General features: G+C 35.7%; 5 protein-coding genes across 6 annotated transcripts; 2 read left to right on the top strand and 3 right to left on the bottom strand.

Annotated features, from left to right (window-relative positions):
• Positions 1-813: 813 nt before the first annotated feature.
• Positions 814-5609, bottom strand: LOC126764862 (DNA damage-binding protein 1). Its single transcript, XM_050482496.1, has 13 exons — positions 5403-5609; positions 4974-5122; positions 4651-4913; positions 4377-4582; positions 4229-4311; positions 4019-4172; positions 3701-3956; positions 3413-3644; positions 2999-3350; positions 1930-2934; positions 1675-1864; positions 1219-1615; positions 814-1162 (listed from the first exon to the last, which is right to left on the bottom strand). Exons 1-13 carry the CDS (start codon positions 5461-5463, stop codon positions 1082-1084), a joined length of 3429 nt encoding a protein of 1142 aa, XP_050338453.1. The 5' UTR covers positions 5464-5609; the 3' UTR covers positions 814-1081.
• A 578-nt stretch (positions 5610-6187) lies between these two features.
• Positions 6188-10517, top strand: LOC126764923 (gametogenetin-binding protein 2-like). The gene is made up of 5 exons (XM_050482603.1): positions 6188-6615; positions 7848-8414; positions 8517-8692; positions 8850-9924; positions 10140-10517. Exons 1-5 carry the CDS (start codon positions 6514-6516, stop codon positions 10359-10361), a joined length of 2142 nt encoding a protein of 713 aa, XP_050338560.1. The 5' UTR covers positions 6188-6513; the 3' UTR covers positions 10362-10517.
• LOC126764996 (mediator of RNA polymerase II transcription subunit 27) lies at positions 10430-11855 on the bottom strand. Its single transcript, XM_050482616.1, has 5 exons — positions 11526-11855; positions 11196-11465; positions 11047-11134; positions 10767-10982; positions 10430-10701 (listed from the first exon to the last, which is right to left on the bottom strand). The coding sequence occupies exons 1-5, from the start codon at positions 11693-11695 to the stop codon at positions 10564-10566; spliced, it is 882 nt and encodes a 293-aa protein (XP_050338573.1). The 5' UTR covers positions 11696-11855; the 3' UTR covers positions 10430-10563.
• A 267-nt stretch (positions 11856-12122) lies between these two features.
• LOC126765012 (calcineurin B homologous protein 1) lies at positions 12123-13853 on the top strand. Its single transcript, XM_050482617.1, has 3 exons — positions 12123-12305; positions 12947-13210; positions 13282-13853. The coding sequence occupies exons 1-3, from the start codon at positions 12239-12241 to the stop codon at positions 13518-13520; spliced, it is 570 nt and encodes a 189-aa protein (XP_050338574.1). The 5' UTR covers positions 12123-12238; the 3' UTR covers positions 13521-13853.
• A 370-nt stretch (positions 13854-14223) lies between these two features.
• Positions 14224-17635, bottom strand: LOC126764902 (protein transport protein Sec23A). 2 transcript variants are annotated; one of them, XM_050482580.1, is made up of 6 exons: positions 17224-17635; positions 15886-17144; positions 15663-15816; positions 15047-15595; positions 14797-14817; positions 14224-14548 (listed from the first exon to the last, which is right to left on the bottom strand). In XM_050482580.1, exons 1-6 carry the CDS (start codon positions 17500-17502, stop codon positions 14459-14461), a joined length of 2352 nt encoding a protein of 783 aa, XP_050338537.1. In that variant the 5' UTR covers positions 17503-17635; the 3' UTR covers positions 14224-14458. The 2 variants fall into 2 exon arrangements, with proteins under 2 accessions (XP_050338537.1, XP_050338547.1); XM_050482590.1 differs by lacking the exon at positions 14797-14817.
• Between the last annotated feature and the right edge of the window lie 299 nt (positions 17636-17934).

Here is a 17934-nt window from a genome sequence, read left to right as displayed (position 1 = left end):
GACAGTTTTAAGTGATGTAGTTATGTACTAGTTACAATTAGACTAGAATAGTATACATACTTACATATGTATGTATGTACTTATGTATATTAAGTTTGCCATGAAGTTTGCAACACACAGAAGGCAATCTCGGAAACTATATAAAATACTTACATATATACATTTATGAATTGAGTGAGTAGCTGAGTAGAGTTGGCCATGTCCGTCTGTAACTAGTCTCCCAGTTTCTGGGATATCGATTTCAAAATTTGTACATGACATTTTCTCCTCAAGAAGCTGCTCATTTGGCGGAACAGCCGATTTCGTATCACTAAAACATACATATATGTACATACATATGTATGTAGCTGTCATACACAATGATCGATCAAAGTCAAATCCTTGTATGGAGGTCTTTTTTTTAATTGAAAAGTTAACTTCACGAAATCTAACATGTATTATTTTCACTGTAACACTGTAATAATGTCCGAAGCTATTGATCAAATCGGACTACTATAGCACATAGCTGCCATACAACTGACTGTTCAAAATCAAGTTTTGGTTCGGCTTTTTGCAACAATTCCAATGAAAGACCGCGATTTTAGTGATTTTGAGACTTCCGGCGAGGTCCTCTTGAAAGATGATTCCGAATTTTGACCCATTGTCGGTTGTCTTGTTTAAATATAACCTGAAGGGGACATTCAATATATATTTTTGACTCCCCTAACTCACAGTTAGGCCATTTTCGACGGCTCTAGACTGACCTAACCTCTGGTCTAACAAAATGGATATCTTTGTTTCACCATTATTCAAAATAATTCTTTCTGAATATAATTGTGTTTTTTGTATTTTTATTTACTTTCACTCTACTCTACCAAATGTTTGCAATTTAGATACAAAAATATTATATAACGGTAGGCAAATAAATTAAATCTAATAATTTAAGTATTAATTTTAACGATCGTGTACAAGCAATATTTATTTTTCCTTAACATTGGTTAAACAATTAATCAATCAATCATTTCTCGAAATCTATTTGCATCGATAAGGATATTAGGACATTGCATAGCAGAAAAATCAAACTAAAATTAAAAGGCGCACTTCAGTGCATTCTGGTGAGGTCCTCGACAATTTTAATGACATCATCGACGTCAGCCTCCTTCTTTTCCCCGTTTAGTGTAAGCTGTTAAACAAATAAAATAAATTATTTGATACATTAATAATTCAGTTTTACATTACCTCTAAGCCCATAACAGTTTCCTTCATTTTATCCCTACCCAAATCGAGGAAACTTTCAATTAAATCACCATCAATGAAATTCTCACACGGCTCCGTCTTCTGTGTCGTTTGATAACTTCTATAATAAGAGTGATCTATTTTTCCTACCGATTTAATCGTATTTGTTAAACGTTCCTCAAGGCTATGCAAGAAATCATAGAAATCTTGCGGTATTTGCGTAACAATACCAATGGCACCATTCACGGAACCATAGAGCACACAACCCATATTGGGTGTTGTACGTTCACCAACGTTTTGCATTACCAAGGAACCGTGACGGAACACATTTACAACATCGCCCAAATGAAAGCGCGCAACTTCTGGCAATAGCTGTCGTTCTTCATCCGTCGTGGCGGCACTAGAACATAGTTGCAAAATATTACAGGCTGCTCATAAATGTTTTGTTAAGAAAATTACCTATCTTTTTGACAAACGAAAAGATTGCCATAGGTCTCCGAACCCAAAAATGTGTCATCATCCAAGATTTCGACAGCCCTCATCCACTTAGGGTCGCAATCACGTGAAATCTCAACGAAAATACCTTCCATCTGCTTATGCTGCAACAACGTCATCGAACGCATTAGATCACCAACCAAAATAAAGTCACCTGTGCGAATGTGTGATAAAATTGAAATCTATTTGGTCCATATCTGTCAAGCTAGTTTCTCTCACCTTTGGCCTTTAGGTACAATACAGAAATGTTATTTTGAATATTACATTCCATACGCAACTCCTTTTCATTGGTCCATTCATAAAGCCGCACAAAACTGTTTATGCCCGCCAACACTTTGCCGTTAAACTCCACCAGGGAGTTACATGAACCATCGATTTTCGTTTCGGCCACTTGAGTTAGCTTGTTTTCGTTGTAGTGGAAGATAATTATGCGACCAATTTTAGGTTCTGGATCATCTGCATAGATTAGGGCGGTTGATACAACATAATACGTATTCGGATCATCACCAAGTTTAGCGGACATCAGTGAAATTATGCTTTCCGATGGCATAAATTGATGCGCATGTAAAACTTCGAAAGTATTCTGGTCGATTATTAGCAAATTGTTTATTTCCAATTCTTGACCAACTTCAGCATTTGTAGTTGCAGCACTGCCGCCTCCCGGTTTAGGTATAATGTTCGAAGCGTAGGTTATATTCTGTGCTTGAGTAGAGGCACTCGGCCTTGTGGGTTTGGGACCACCACGACCTTGAACATCAACACGTAGCGTTGCCACGCCAAATGTTTGTGAACTTTCTTGATACGCAATGCGTCGTGGACCCTCGCCCAGTGGCACAGTGCGAATATGCAGCTTTTGTATCTCGTCGATGGTGCCTAAAATCACCGAATTCTTTGTGGCCAAAGCCAAACTGTCTGGGTATGACTGTGCATTTAGTGAGCACATATGATTTACTTCCTTCAAATTGACATTTGAAAATACCAATTTATGATTTGACGAATAAATAACAGTGGGACGATCCGAGCAGGCAAAGACATTAGTTGTGGCAAATGATTTAAAAGTTCGCAAAGTAGTTGGTTGTGTACCCAAAGTAACTTTCTTTTTCTCACTTAGACGCCCATCCAACCGATTCAGTATGAAATAGAACATCGAACCATCACCAAGCGCACAGAGCAAATAATGTATGCCCTCAAATGTAGTCATCAGAATGGAACGTGGTATAATTTCTAGATATGCGAAGATATTGGTATATACAAGCTGAAAATTTATTAATTTATAATGAATATTTACCACCAAATAATTTCTCAGTGTACATAGTTTCCAGTTTTGGCAGTGATAGAATCACAACTGATATATCTGTCCACAATCCTATTGAGACAAGGTCTGCTTTATTTTTACCCTCTTCCAATGGGGTAATATCTAAACAAGCGACTTCATATTCTAGAGCTCTGTGTGATTTTTCTGCCAAGAAGCAATTCTCAATTTCTATGTAGTATACATTGCATGCTGAAGCAACAACAATTTGTGATGTATTACACGACACTACTCCAATACGTTTACCATCTGGCGGTTGCCATTCACCTACTAAAGATTTGGTGCTACTCTTAACTAGACGAACAGTAAGTGGAGTCACTTGTATAATCTTTAAAGGAAAAATTATCTTGCAATCATTTGTTTTATTATTTATTTGGTTTTCTTTCTTACCTGATCATAATCAACATTTGAGCAATGGAAAGTTTGTTGATCACTAATAAAGCCTGGTATATCAGTTTCTTCAACCTCTTCCCCAGTTAGAGTCAAAATTCGAGTATGACCCACAAATGCCAGTACTAATGTGTTTTCAAAGACACTTTCGTCTATACCCACTTTAAGTGACCACATACCTTTTATTCCAGGCAAATCAATGCAGGCATGCTCTTGAATACCAATACCAATCCTACAGAAAAACAATTTTGTATTATTTATCAATTACTATGACTGCAAAGTTCTAACCGTATAATACGTAGTGAGCCATCTTTAAAGCTGCCGGAGCATGTTATTATTTGTCCTTGACCTTGTCGGTCCAAATCTACAACACCTAAATCAAGTATAGGTGCCAAACTGGTAAAGTTCTCCATGGGTATAACGTAGGAGCCATTCTCGTTGGGCGTTGTACTTAAACGGACAAGTTGAGAGTCGCCATGTTTGGAACCAATGAAGAGAAAGCCGTTATCCAAATACGTTATGCATTCAGGTATGGAAATTTCACCTGAAATCAATATATTATTATAAAATAATTATCCTTAAGTTGTGCTCTTTCATTTTAGTTACCTAGCAATTCCACTTTTATTTCTTTGACTGATACTCCACCTTTACCATTGTCGATGGTCTCTAAGAAAAGCATAAACAACTGTCCATACATGTTTCCCAGCAAATACCGTTGACCTTTGCTATCCACGCGCGCATAGCAGTTAATGGTGCTTTGCTAGCGAATAAAATTTGATTCATAAGCAGTTGACATTAAGTATACATATAGCTTACCTTAAATGTTGAAGGTGCTACAGCATGGTAACTATTTCCATCATGGTATACGATCGATTCACGGCCAATAACGATAGCTCCACCTACAAATTTTGTGCGTATATTATTATTAATAAATCTGCAAATTAATTCAAAGTCAAAACCTCACCCAATGGTGTTGGTACTGGTATCAACATTGTGGCTTCTGTCTCGACATTGTCTTGTTTCCAGGCAATTTTCATAAACTCTTTGTCACGTAAATTAATCTCATGTGTCTTCACATGCCGTCCATCTACATCTTTATGTATAACAATAATTGTGGGATTAATGCAACCGTATAGAAACTCGACATCATAAACATTTAACTCGTCCATTCTAAAATATATTTCAAATAGTATAAAATAGTTTGTTAGAGAATACATTAAGTTTTCTTAAATACACACCTTAAATTAGTCGCCTTCAATTCGCTTGTCTCTTTATCCAAGGGTATAATAGTGAACAGACCCATGTAAAGGCACATTCCAATAACTCGCGCCTTTGGATCAATAACAGCGATGACACCGCCTTCAGTGGGTATGCTTACTTGATCGGATACATTACCATGAGCCTTTGTTACCACACTAATTTGGTCACCGACCATTCGGCATTCCAGTATCATAACATTGTAACGAAAAGTAAGTATAAAAAGTAGATCCTTCTTACTATCCTATAACATTGATGGATTTATATATACAATTTAAGTTAATGTTCAATTATTATAACAAACCTGAGGACGGAAGTGACGCATGACACATATTTGGCCATTAATATTTACTTCTTTTAATGGTCGTAATCCTTCCGGCGTAACTAAATCAATTTCTAACTGGCTGTTTCGGGCAATGATTAAATTTAAATCAGTTGGCGATGTAAAGTTACCTGAAACATCAAAAATATTTATAAATAACCTTAGACAAAAAATAAATGTGTTGTTGTTTTAAAACACGCCGGTTAACCATCACTGCCCAAAAAGCATGGCAAGATAGGCGGGAGCAACAAAATATAATTTGTAAGCAACTAATTAACTTTCTTTAATTGGTAATCAATGGTTCACAGCAGTAAATAAAAGTGTGGTAATAATTTTTAGTTAAATTCCCGGAGACGCGACGCGGCAAATACCTCGCCGATGGTCATAAAATTTGCCCAGAATAGAACTTACCGGTCACACAGCTTACTACTGCTGTCGGCTTCTGTGCCGTAACCACATAATGGTGTGACATTTCCACTGCTATATAATACCGATTTCTTCGATTCGTTTCAAAAACTAAAAAATTATAATTTTCCTCTATAAAGGACAATTTTACCCGAACAAACCCTCAAATCTCACTTTTCGCCTTTTTTTGGATATGCTAATTACAACTCTGTCTTCGAAAGATTCAGCAACAGCAGTGTTACCAAGTTCACGTATATACATAAGTCAATTAAAATCAGGAATGACTTAAAGGGACAAATAGTTGAGACTGCTTTTTAAAATAATAACTTTTATTTAATATATTTTAAGAGCCAAAGGTTTGTTTTTTCATTGTAAAAGTTATGAGCATGTGATTTAAATATTTAAATGCATGGCATACCAAAAATATGTTTCATAACATGTACATTGGGTAACCAAATACATAGCGATAATTTATATAAATTAATTATTATAATAAAAATTATAAATTGGTAAAGCTAATTAATTATATTATTATAAATAAAATTTTATTTGTTTCGATTCTAATATGTTCCAAAGTTCACAATAGTCATCAGTGTTGTAACCAATCTTATTATCTTAGAACTCAGCTACTTCTAAATTCAACTCTGCTTAAATATTGTACTGATATCACATACTACTTTCAAAAAGTTTTTAATAGAATTGTTTAAATAAATCCAAAAACTTATTAATTTTAAATAAATTTACACTTTATTGTGCCTTAATAAATTGTTAAACAAGGTGAAACTAATATAAAAAAGAATATATTTCAGTTCTGCATTAGTATGGGAATAGGGCTCACTTGTCAAAGCTACTAAGTTGTGCAACAGTGCTGATGGAACGATTCCAGTGTGGTACTACGTGTTTGACAATTTCTCATATAATTTCTCGTTGTCTCGTCGTTACGAAGAATTTATTATTGTTCATCATAGTTATTAAATAAATCCTTATATTTTATTCCAAAGTGCTGATAATTGTACAACAATTAAGCTATAAAAATATTGTAAGCGTTTGTGCTTGGGCGAATTGGTATTATTGAGGCTTATTTTGCGTGTAGCTTGGTTGTCTGAAGGCTAGAAATATGGCTAAGCTGACGGATGTATACCGTGCTGAGGATGTGATCGACGTTGGTTACAGACAAATCCCAGTAGTTACAGGCTCGGCCGATGATTCCTCCTTAATGGTGAGTTATAACAATCGTCAACGTTGTTAAATTGCGCTCCATACAATCACAAATATTTGATGTAAAGTAGGTTTGGGTTATAATTAGAGCTAGATATTTAGCTAAATACATTTTTTATATACTTCTCCAAAGGAAAACATTGACTACATTTCTATAATGTATGTAGCTTACATGACCATGTAGCAAGAGCTGTGGAGAAAGTGTATGTATAGTAAAAGTGTGTACACACATTAACCAGCTGATTGCTAACCATTGAACCTGTTGATACATCCGAAGTTGATTAGTGATAAATTGAAAAATGTTGATTGACAGAGTGTATTTTGGAATTATATAGTGATATGCTTTTAAATACTTTTAGGAATCGGCCAATGATAACTTTTAAGAATTTTATTAAATTCAAACTCTTTTCACCCGTATTAACTTCACAGCAGCAATATCTCCATATTATGGAAAAATTTGGATTCTTTAGTACGATACCTACCATTCTTTTATTTTTATAAATACATATACATGCATATGTACGTAGGTTTGAATGAGCGGTAGTTGGACTGAAAACAGGTTCAACGCCAAATATATATGTATATGTAAGTATTTTATCAACATCTCGATGCAGTCGTACTAGCTGCTAACAACACGACAGGGGATCGATTAGTTTACTATGCATAACTTGCCTAATGAATGGTAGCTTTGGACGCATTCCACACTCACCACCCCGTAGAGTTATCGAGATATTTGATGTATATATACATACATACGTATAGTTTTCTCTTTTATTGGTATTACAATTATAATTATAAGTTTAAATGTTTATTATAACATCAAATGCAATGCATCTTCATATTTTTTTTATGGTAGAATAAGTGCCAAATTTCTAACCTAGTTCTCAAAAAGGCGTGCATAAGCATAACTGTTTATTTATCTTTTTTAATGTGTTCTGCTCTTATCAATATATAAAAGCTTAAATGAGATATGAAAAGAGCTCCACATATTTGATATTTGTGAATTTAGGTCGGTAGCTGCATCCTAAACTACAAGCCTATAAATTCAAATTGATTAAAAGATTTTTTCCAATCTATTTGAAGCATATATATGTACCTATGGTATAATATTCTTAATTATTCAACATTAACTGCACTATAAATTAGGAGTTATCTACAAGTAAAAATTTTGTAAATGCTTCTATCAAACAATAATAACTGAAATATATAATTTATCTACGTCAATGTTTTTAGATGTTAATGGATTTGAGTAACAAAGGCCTCTGCATAGATAGTCCGCAAATTCGTGGGAGAGAGCTTGAAATATTCACGCGAAAGTTTAAACTTTTATCGGCTGATGAACTAAAATTGTCGCTTGAAATAGATAGTGTCACATTCGTGTCCTTATTAAATCAATGTGTGCCATGTGTGGGTTGTCGGCGTCGCGTTGAACGTTTATTCTATCAACTAACGCTTTCAGGATATCCCACTCTAGATCCATTGATACTAAGGGATACGTGCGTTCTTACAGTGCGTGAAGAACTTATGTGGTCACCGCAAGCTTTAGGGACATTACTCTATCGGCATCATGAGGTTCTTAGTGATCTGCTGGATAATAAATTGCGGAATAAAACTCGTTGTGCCCTACATTCATTGGATGCATTTCGCACCAGACCCTTTTCGGAAGTTTGGCGGGAAATGTGGTTCTCAATGAAGTATAATTGTCGAGACAGATTGTCTACCATCGAAACCACGGAACTACACGAAGTACTCGAGAACTATTTGAAAAAACACAAATTTTGTCAGGGTTGTCGTAATAAGGTATGTAACAGGGTTTTTAATTTTAATTTATTATTTATGGTTTTGTTTTTTGCAATCACAACTTCTTATATAATTTAAAACATATTATTCTTGATTGTACAGATCGAAAAGGCATACCAAATACTCGTAAACGAAACGACTTGTAAAGAAGGATTCGACGCGGCTTTATATGCGAATATTAGGAAACCCCAATCCGAGAAGCACATTAAAATTATTACGAAAAAAGTTGATTTCCTCGACGCTCTTATAAGGCGCGCCGAACCTGAAGTTAATGGCAGGTAAATTAAGATTACAACTTTTCAAAATTATTCTCATCTAAAATAGAGACATGCAACCATAATGGTTACAGTATACATAAGATCATCAGTGTATTGGCATGAATTCATGCAAATAATACTGAAAATCTGGCAATTAATTACCTTTCTTTTCATGCAGTTATTCAAAGCAGCGGGAACGTCATGCGAAAACACTTGAAATTGCTCAAGAGGAAGTGTTAACCTGCGTGGGTATGATAATGTATGAGAGGCTTCGTCGTATTTATGTTAGTCTACGCGAAGAAGAGCGGGCCTGTCAAGTGCTGGCGGCAGTTGCCGTTCATGCGTTAAGCCGCAGTTTTGACATGGCGGTGGAACGTAAACAAGGTATCAGTAATTTAGAATTGCTCTATCAGGAAATGAGTCGCGCTGAAAAAGCAAAAGAATTGAGACGGGAACAGAAAAAACTGAAAAAGAAGTTGAAGAAAATTGAAAAGAAGGAAAAGTTATGTCGAAAATCTCTCAAAACTGCTGCTGATAATGGTGATTCTGATGCAGCGGAAGCAGATGGAGAAGAAGAAGGAGAAGACAAAGATGAAGTAGACTTGGATATGGTGGATGAGGCGGTGGATTTATCCGACGAATTAGACGAAGAATTGAATAAATTAGTAGATATTATGGATAAATCTTTGCGCACCGAAGAAAAAGAGGAACCTACTATATCTGACAAACCTCATCTTGTAACGGCTTCGGTATCTAAGTCACCCGCTCAAAAGAAACGTAAGCAAAAGAAACAAAAAAAGCACAAACAGCAATCGAATGGCAGCAAAAAGAAAGAAATACCGCAACAACAACAACAGCAAAGAGTGCCTACGGTAGAACAATCGCTTTCAGCGAATGGCAGTCACTTCGGCAGCTGCTGCGACATCGATGCCAATGAATCTATGGCCAAATGTGATGTTTGCTTAACTCCACAGGACCACTGTCCATGCGAGAACGACGTACGAGACTCGGGTTATGGCAGTGAGTTATTAACACCTGATAACTCGCCAATTAATAGTGCGTCCAGCACCCCCGAGGGTTCGGAAGTATCTTGCTCCGACGGTTTTTGTAACCATGAAAATGGACAGGACATGACTTTGGAAGAGGAACATGACCACCACATGTACGATTTGGGAAATAGCTATATGTGGGGAGACAGTTCCTTGAACCAAAAATACGGTTCTTCGAACTGGCTTAGCTTGCAGCAAATGCTGGTACGTATCATTACAATTTACAAAATACTTTGAAAGAAATACACATATGAATAACTTTTGGAAGAAATGCTCTTAACTTTATATACTTGTATTATTTTTCAAGTTAATTTTTTTTCCTCCAAAATCAATGAGACCACTTTACATTACCGACAATTTAACGCCTATATTTTCTATAATTGTAGTTATATTTAATCTGAAATATTTTATCCCTACAGGATAACTTCGATGAATATGATGATGACGAAGAGAACTGTTACATTCCTCAAGAAGTGGTTCTGGAGTATCAATGTCAGCGAGAAAAAGTGGAACAGCAACGCAGGGAGTTGCGCGAAACGTTAAAGGAAAATTTTGCGCGTTTATGTAAAAAACATAAAAATAGCAAGAAACGGAACCTGCTGCCCCGAGAAGGACATCAGGACCAGCTTGCATCTAATTAGCGCGATGATTAGTTATGGAACCTAAAACAGTCCTATAACTGCATAGCAGTCCTTAATAATGCATAGTGTATTGTAACTCTTGAGTGACTACGTACATGTTTTGCATAATTATTATTGTTTCTGCAAATATATATTGAAATTATTTAAACCTATAAAGATATATTAATTTTTCATTCATTCATGGACTTTGTATCTAAAAATATCAGCAGTTGCGGCACTCCTCGTGAAATGGTTCAAGTGTACGCAAATCACGCCAAGTTGGTGGCAGCCCATTCGAGACGAATTTTCCACATCTTTTGCAAGCCTCCAAAAACAACTTACTGTAACTGTGTAGCCAAGTCTGAAAATTTATTACATCGTTTAATAAATATACGTCTTAGAAATTAGTAAATTGAAATAAATTACCATATAGCTCTTTATGGCCAAGTCGGGTAGTGTAGGCGAGAAGAAGTGCAACATTGCAATATGGGTATGCTCTTGAACTTTTCGGAAGACTTCATAACGCGATTCAGCCCATAAATCGTCTGGGTCAAGTGTTTCGTCAAAACCCTTAACTGTAACCCATTCAATAAGCACACCCTTGCACACGATCGCAGCTTTGAGCACCCGACTAATTGTAACCTGTGTTATAAAATGATATTTCGAATATAGTTTCCATTCCCAGAAACTTACAGAAATTACTCACAATGACAACAACATTAGAACCAAAAGGTCGACACACTTGATAGCTTGTAAGTGGTAGGTTTATTTCGCTTAGTAACTTGTCTGTGTGACTGCAAAAAAGTTTATTTTCCTCAGTATTTTCATAATTATAATAATATTGTACATACTTACTCCGGATCGAAATTATTACACGATGTAAATGGTATACGTACACGTTTTTGAGAACAATATACGTATGACCGTCTAAGATTGTTTTGATTCAAATTGTTAAAAGCCAAAAAACTATGGTCATGTACTTTGTCGATCCATTTGTAACTGTTCACCAGTTGTGAATATAATGCCTGCCGCTCAGGCGCTGTCTCTTGCGCAAGGTAAGTTGTTTGACCAAGGCAGTATGGTGTTTGTGGAGCTTGTAAACCATTAATTAAGCTTTCAACTTCCCTGTTCAAATATGCATCAATTTTATTTAAGAATGGGCAACTCACTCAATAGGATTTTTACCTCAGCTGAGCATTCATGTTATTAAAATTCTCCTGAAACTTCAGAAGAAACTTTGTTCGGCTGTCTTCAGCCAATTCGGCGTTCGTACCATCAGCCAATTGCTCAAAGCATTGGCGTACGCTTGAACGCAGTGATCTCACTGCGCCCAGCGTGGAATTAAGTTTGTCCATTCTATCCAGGTTTAGGCTTAATATACACTAATTGTTTCTATTTAGTTTATGTTCTTTCACTTTTTTGAACTCAATTTCATATTATTATGCCCTGAATGTTTTTATAAATAAATAATGTCGGGTCTGTCAAATCACAAATGATGTCGGAAAAAACAGACAAGCAGGGTGGCGTTGTACTCCGAAATAAAACTTCTCTCCCAATAGTAATCATCTAAAAACTTTTAATAAAAAATATTTCATAAGAATATTATTTTATAAAAATGTAGGAAAAGACGTTATTTTACAAACAATTCTTATGTAACAGAGGTAGTGTTTAAAAAAGTTATAAATTGTTTGTTTTATAAAATAAATACAATTTTATAAAAGTGGCACGATATAAAAGTTATCATGAACTTTCCGTAAGATGTCGCTACCACTAATAAAAAAACCGACGTATGAACGACAGTATTTGTAAAGTTGCTGTCAATTTATATTATTATCTCATTGCAACTTAAAGTGAAGGTATTTTCAATATATTCGAATTAGTTTTGGAACTTTTTCAAAATGGGTAATAAATCTTCATTGTTACTTCGTCCGGAGGAAATTGGTCAAATTCAAGAAGAGACGGGATGTAAGTATTTAACATACAAACAATATGTAAAAGTCCAAGACCTTGTAAATTATATGTGTACTTTTGTTTTATGTTCATTAATGTGTAGAAATAAAATATTACGTTATAAAATGTATAATTTATAGTTGGTTTTGGTCGCATTATGTATCAAAGTATATGTTTATATTTGGTAGACTCTAAAACTTTTGGGAATCTTCCTCCTACACTTTTCATATCATGTGATGTAAACAATTTTGTATATAATTTACAATTTACAAAAAAAAAGGTTGACGTCACGCCGTGTTGTATAGTATTGTTGAATTACTAATACGATATAATTTTCGCCATATTTTCTTAAGAAATTTACGAAGTAATGCGAATCAATTATAACTGATAAGTGGTGGCAATTATCACAACTGGGTGATAAACAACACACTTTCTTAGCACTAATATCGAAAATACACACAATGGTACATATACTCGTACAAACTGAGTTGAATAGCGTTGGATCAAAGTTTGAATTGACCAATTCGATAAATCAAGATTAGATAAAACTAATTGACCATAACGCAAATTATAGAAATTATGACAATTTATAACGTTTAAAAATTAATCAACCTATCTCAATTCATACTAATTTAAAAAATACTTCTTGTTTACAGTCACACCTAACCAAATTGAACGACTATACTCCCGCTTTACTTCATTGGATCGCGGAGATTGCGGCACGTTATCTCGTGAAGACTTCCTTCGAATTCCTGAACTAGCAATTAACCCCCTCTGTGAGCGCATCGTACATGCTTTCTTCGAAGATAGTACTGATGACCGTGTAAATTTCCGGCAATTTATGAATGTTCTGGCTCATTTTCGACCAATTAACTCCAAAAAAGAAAATGGCTTAAACAGTCGCGAAGAAAAGCTAAAGTGTAATTATAAGCTAACAAACATCAATTGTTATGACTATGTAAAAATTAATACCAATTTTATTTACTTTTAGTTGCATTCAAAATGTATGACTTAGATGATGACGGTGTTATAAGCCGAGATGAGCTATTGAGCATTCTTCACATGATGGTTGGTGCAAATATAAGCCAAGACCAGTTAATAAGTATAGCCGAACGTACTATTTTAGAAGCTGATTTATGTTGTCAAGGAAAAATTTCCTTTGAGGACTTTTGTAAAGCTCTGGAGCGCACTGATGTGGAACAGAAAATGTCAATTCGATTTCTCAATTGAATGGGCGATTCCTCAGTTGGTATTAAAACATTGTCTGGCACTATGAAAAAATATGTCACGCAATGTTTGTTCCCTTTAGTGTGGAATCGTTAAGTTAAAATGTCTTACACATATATTTTCATACATATTGACTTTTACATATGATTTCCTATAAAGTAATTAATTTAATTGAGTGATTCACATTTGCTAATTAGAAAAGGTTTATTAGGAAATTACCATAAAAAATATGAAGTTAGCATTTATTTCTTGTATGTACATAAAAGCAATCAATTACTAACATTAAAATTATGTTCAACCAATAAAATAGTATTGTTTATAATAGGATATGTAATACATATGTCTTTTCAAACGGGAAAATAGCTAATGTCATGGAGAGTTTCTTTCTACTCTCCACCGGTATTTGATTTTACTTTGCCTAAAAAGATTAACTGAGTGAAAATTATTGTTTAACGTAATATTCTGTTAACAACTACTCTACTGCAGCCCTAAATTTCTGTAAAATATTTAGGTGCTTAGAAAGATAGAACCAATTGCGACCTTAATACACTATTCTTAAATCATGTACGCAAATCAGATCGATATCCAATTCGCTTATGTACAACAGACAGACGGCCATGGCTAAATCGGTCCCCCTATTTCCTTCTGGTTGTTTCGAAATTCGTGCCAAACTTGATACACCCTACTCAATATTTTTTGGCCCAAGTTTTTGAATTAAATTATTTTTTATTTAATTTGATATTTATATATGCATATAATTGAATTTGACATTTCGTTATTTTAGAGTTCTAATAACTATAATCGTAATTAAATTTTATCAATTGTATCGAAAAATGCTGGTAGAATCACTTAATTATACATATAACAGTTCTCCAGCACCTCCACCAGAGCGTCTTAAATCTGCAGTACCATAACTTAATACGCATCCAACATTCTTCAATTCATGTTGTTGATGAAACTGCCAATTTTTTTAGATGCTCCATGAATAGTTGTAGCGATACATCATCTGTCAAAACCGGTGCTCCACCATCCTGTATGAAATTGTATTTTAATAAACAAATATTATATGATAATGATATTGTAAATAAGAAAATTAAAATTATAGTTAAATAGAAGCTACAGGGTAAGGAAGCAAAGCAAAGCGTTTTAGAACCACATAAATAAAAGCACCATTAAGCATCGCACCACACCGCGCACCATAAAATAAAATTTCTCTATTTTTATATTTTTGGTTATTAATGAACCAAATATGTCAATACTATAGAAAAGTTATAAATACCGTAGACTGGCCAATTGGTGGCTACGTTTTTTGCAGTTTTGCAAATCACACAATCCATTGAACAATGACAATTATTTAACAGACGCGAACGAGCAAACGCAAAAAAAGAATTAAAAAACAAAAGTTAAATAATATATTAAAACAGCAACAAAAAACAAAAACAATGCGTATAAACTTTCGTGTAACATAAAAGAAACGCATCACAAAATGTTCCTAAATATAAAATGCTTAATCAATTCACAAGACTCACCTGTCCATACGCGTACATATTGTTATGCGTTTGGGAAGGATTTACTTTAGACAACAAGAAACGTGCTTGTGAGCCGCCATGCTCGGTGTCGATGTAACGCGGCATTGGAAAACGTGTCTGTAAAATCTCCTGAGCATCGTCTACAGGCGCTTGCAGTAGCTGTTTAAAATTCTCATACTCGGGCATATCTTGGTATTTGAGCGCACGCCATTGTGCAATGGTTTCACCGTGGTATATGAGAATTTGGAAAAATGTATCCATTAATAAAATACGATCGGGTTGAATAGACGATGTATCGAGGAGGACTGGTTCTGGAGGACCATTAAACGAATAGCTGTAAAGAATTGGCTGTATCATAATTAGCGACTGTGTAAGGTCCTCGCGCATCAGCATGTGCCGGTAGAATGTGGTCTCGTCTGGTGAGTTGTTGAAGACTTGCAGGAATTGTGAACGGCGAAGATGGTACATGAATTGCGGGAAAAGGCTGAAATTCTGGGCTAAACGGAAGCTGTTTGGATCATCCTTGCTGTACTCACCGAATTTCTGACACTATACGAAAAATAATCATAATAAGTTAACGCTAAGCATTGAGGAACTTCGTATATATAATATTTACCAAGCGAATAAGTTGCCGATCAACCCAACGCAATATATCGGGACCTTCATCTGTTTCAGCGCGATACACAACCATGCGTGCCATAATGACTGCTGCAGCTTCTTGATCAAAGCCAGCACTTATATATGGTAAATTGGTGGATGCATCTGCCCAGCTAAATTAAAAATTACAAATAGATTAAGGTATATATAAAGATTTCAATATTAAACTACAATTGTATTACTTTCTGGCCAACGTGGTTACACGTATACGACGTTGTCCATTTGCATGCTGATATTGAGTTATAAACTGAATACAGCCACGTCCTCCTTGCGGCATTGGCGCCGCATGTTGGTTGACCACTTCGAAGAAAAATGCCATTGTTGAGCTGGGATTCACTGTACACATCTTCCATTGCACCGTGTTACCCATGCCGATCTCCACATCAGACACCGACGAGTTCTTCACATTCAGCGACACACACGAACCGATGCCGCCCGAGATTTTCAGCTCGCGCGAGCACTTCACCTCCAGTGTGCCATTGAATGCCATTTTCAAATCACCACGCGCATCACGAGCAAACACCCGTTGGAATGTTTGTTTAAAAAGCGATGAATTGAATGAATCTCCTAAAACCATATGTCCGCCTGTTGAATTACAACATTGTTTCATTTCCATTAGACCGCACTGATCAAGTGCACAAGAATAAATATCGATACAATGTCCATTGGTAGCGGCCCTTAAAGCTAACGCATCATAATGTTTGATAGCTTTTTTCATGTAGCGTGCATTATCTTTCTGTATGTCATGATGTGAACGAATAGGATGTTTGAGTTCATCGTCAACCACTTGGCCGGGACCTTGGGAACAAGGTCCACCAACAAAGCTCATAATACGAGCACCAGTATTTGGATAAGTACACTCAAGTAGGCCAACTGCAATAGACAATGCAGCGCCCGTTGAACGTAAATACCGCTTGCCCTGAGGTACCGGCCAAGGGTCGCGCTGTAATTCACTCAACAAGTCACCCAATGCACTGTCACATTTACTTATGGGCTGAAGGAAACGATTGGCTGGAGGCGCAGCTGCTGCAGCGGGACGTTGTTGACCAGGACCTGGCATTTGTTGGCCAGGTTGCCCAGGAACCGCACTTGTCGATCTACCAATACCCAACATATCTTGAACTTGCTTTGCAGTAAGGTCTTTGGTGCCACGAAAGACATAGCTCTTCGAACATCCCTCTGCTCCCAATTCATGTACCTGTATCATCTTTCCGAAGGTAATAAGGCCGACCAGAGCATTTGGAGGTAACAAGCTTAGAGACATTTGCAAAGAATCTTTTAAAGCATCCAACTCTTCTTCATCCATACAGGTATCAACAAGAAATATGAAAACTGGTGGCATGCAAGGGGCACGGGTAATTGTATATTCAATTGTACTGAAGCCAGGAATCAATTCGGCAGGCTGATGTTGTTCCGAAATAGCTGCATATTGAGGTGGGAACTTAAGAAAATATATAGTGAGATTTTTTAATGCCACCGAGTAAAAGAAATGCTTTTATTTGTAGATATTTTCTACTTACGGGATTACGTTGGAAACAAAAATTGCACACCCATAACTTAGCACGATAATCTACTTGACATAGGGGATTGAGTATTGCACGACAGTTGGCACGGGTACACAAAACTGGCTCATATTGTATAGGCGGCAAGTCAGGACGTTCTTTCAATGGTTGGTAAAGACAGGCAAGTGGCACAACTAGACGACCTGCGTCTATGCGGCTTGATGGCCAGACATTCCAAGTTAAACGGACTCCGTCACGATCTTCATTCTGTTGAATGAATTCTTCGTAGGTCGTCATCTTGGTAGGGTGTGGTTTATTCCAATATCTTTTTATAAAACACCTTGCGATCAAATTAGAATTATTTTCTAAATTTTTTTCCACGTCCACGTCACAGTAAACGAGATGCCACCTAACACTTTGACAAATAGCAATGTTGTCAATTCATAACGTTTTACTTGTAGTCTGTATTTGGGGGAAATCTTCTGTCAAAAACTTTTAGGGTCGCTTTCTTAATGTCTGGAACAATGTTCGGTTAAAAAGATTCTTTTCTGAGAGAAGGAGTCTTGTTAAATTAACTAGAACTTTACTGACAGATGGCTGCAAACCGGACATTGAGAAAATGACCCTTAAAATGTAATAAGAGATGTATTATATCTAATAATTACGTTAGTAATATATATTGAATTATTCAAAAGTACTAGGTATCAATTTTAAATATTGATACATTGA

This window comes from Bactrocera neohumeralis, chromosome 2 (genome assembly GCF_024586455.1).
Source record: "Bactrocera neohumeralis isolate Rockhampton chromosome 2, APGP_CSIRO_Bneo_wtdbg2-racon-allhic-juicebox.fasta_v2, whole genome shotgun sequence".
In the NCBI taxonomy this organism is placed as follows: domain Eukaryota; kingdom Metazoa; phylum Arthropoda; class Insecta; order Diptera; family Tephritidae; genus Bactrocera; species Bactrocera neohumeralis.
The sequence above is the reverse complement of the archived record's forward strand: the minus strand, read 5'-3'. Positions and strand labels throughout refer to the sequence as shown.

Excerpts from the sequence above, each read along its gene's own strand:
- LOC126765012 (XM_050482617.1), top strand. The coding sequence starts at position 12,239 with ATGGGTAATAAATCTTCATTGTTACTTCGTCCGGAGGAAATTGGTCAA. Across the intron at positions 12,306-12,946 it reads AATTCAAGAAGAGACGGGAT|TCACACCTAACCAAATTGAA; the intron begins GTAAGTATTTAA and ends TCTTGTTTACAG. Across the intron at positions 13,211-13,281 it reads TCGCGAAGAAAAGCTAAAGT|TTGCATTCAAAATGTATGAC; the intron begins GTAATTATAAGC and ends ATTTACTTTTAG.
- LOC126764862 (XM_050482496.1), bottom strand. The coding sequence starts at position 5,463 with ATGTCACACCATTATGTGGTTACGGCACAGAAGCCGACAGCAGTAGTA. Across the intron at positions 3,351-3,412 it reads CAAATGTTGATTATGATCAG|ATTATACAAGTGACTCCACT; the intron begins GTAAGAAAGAAA and ends TTTCCTTTAAAG. Across the intron at positions 2,935-2,998 it reads CACTGAGAAATTATTTGGTG|AAATTATACCACGTTCCATT; the intron begins GTAAATATTCAT and ends TCGCATATCTAG.
- LOC126764902 (XM_050482580.1), bottom strand. The coding sequence starts at position 17,502 with ATGACGACCTACGAAGAATTCATTCAACAGAATGAAGATCGTGACGGA. Across the intron at positions 17,145-17,223 it reads TTTGTTTCCAACGTAATCCC|TTCCCACCTCAATATGCAGC; the intron begins GTAAGTAGAAAA and ends TATTTTCTTAAG. Across the intron at positions 14,818-15,046 it reads ATATGTACGCGTATGGACAG|CCACCAATTGGCCAGTCTAC; the intron begins GTGAGTCTTGTG and ends CAAAAAACGTAG.
- LOC126764996 (XM_050482616.1), bottom strand. The coding sequence starts at position 11,695 with ATGGACAAACTTAATTCCACGCTGGGCGCAGTGAGATCACTGCGTTCA. Across the intron at positions 11,135-11,195 it reads TGTAATAATTTCGATCCGGA|TCACACAGACAAGTTACTAA; the intron begins GTAAGTATGTAC and ends ACTTTTTTGCAG. Across the intron at positions 10,702-10,766 it reads TGGCCATAAAGAGCTATATG|ACTTGGCTACACAGTTACAG; the intron begins GTAATTTATTTC and ends ATAAATTTTCAG.
- LOC126764923 (XM_050482603.1), top strand. The coding sequence starts at position 6,514 with ATGGCTAAGCTGACGGATGTATACCGTGCTGAGGATGTGATCGACGTT. Across the intron at positions 6,616-7,847 it reads CCGATGATTCCTCCTTAATG|ATGTTAATGGATTTGAGTAA; the intron begins GTGAGTTATAAC and ends CAATGTTTTTAG. Across the intron at positions 8,415-8,516 it reads GTCAGGGTTGTCGTAATAAG|ATCGAAAAGGCATACCAAAT; the intron begins GTATGTAACAGG and ends TTGATTGTACAG.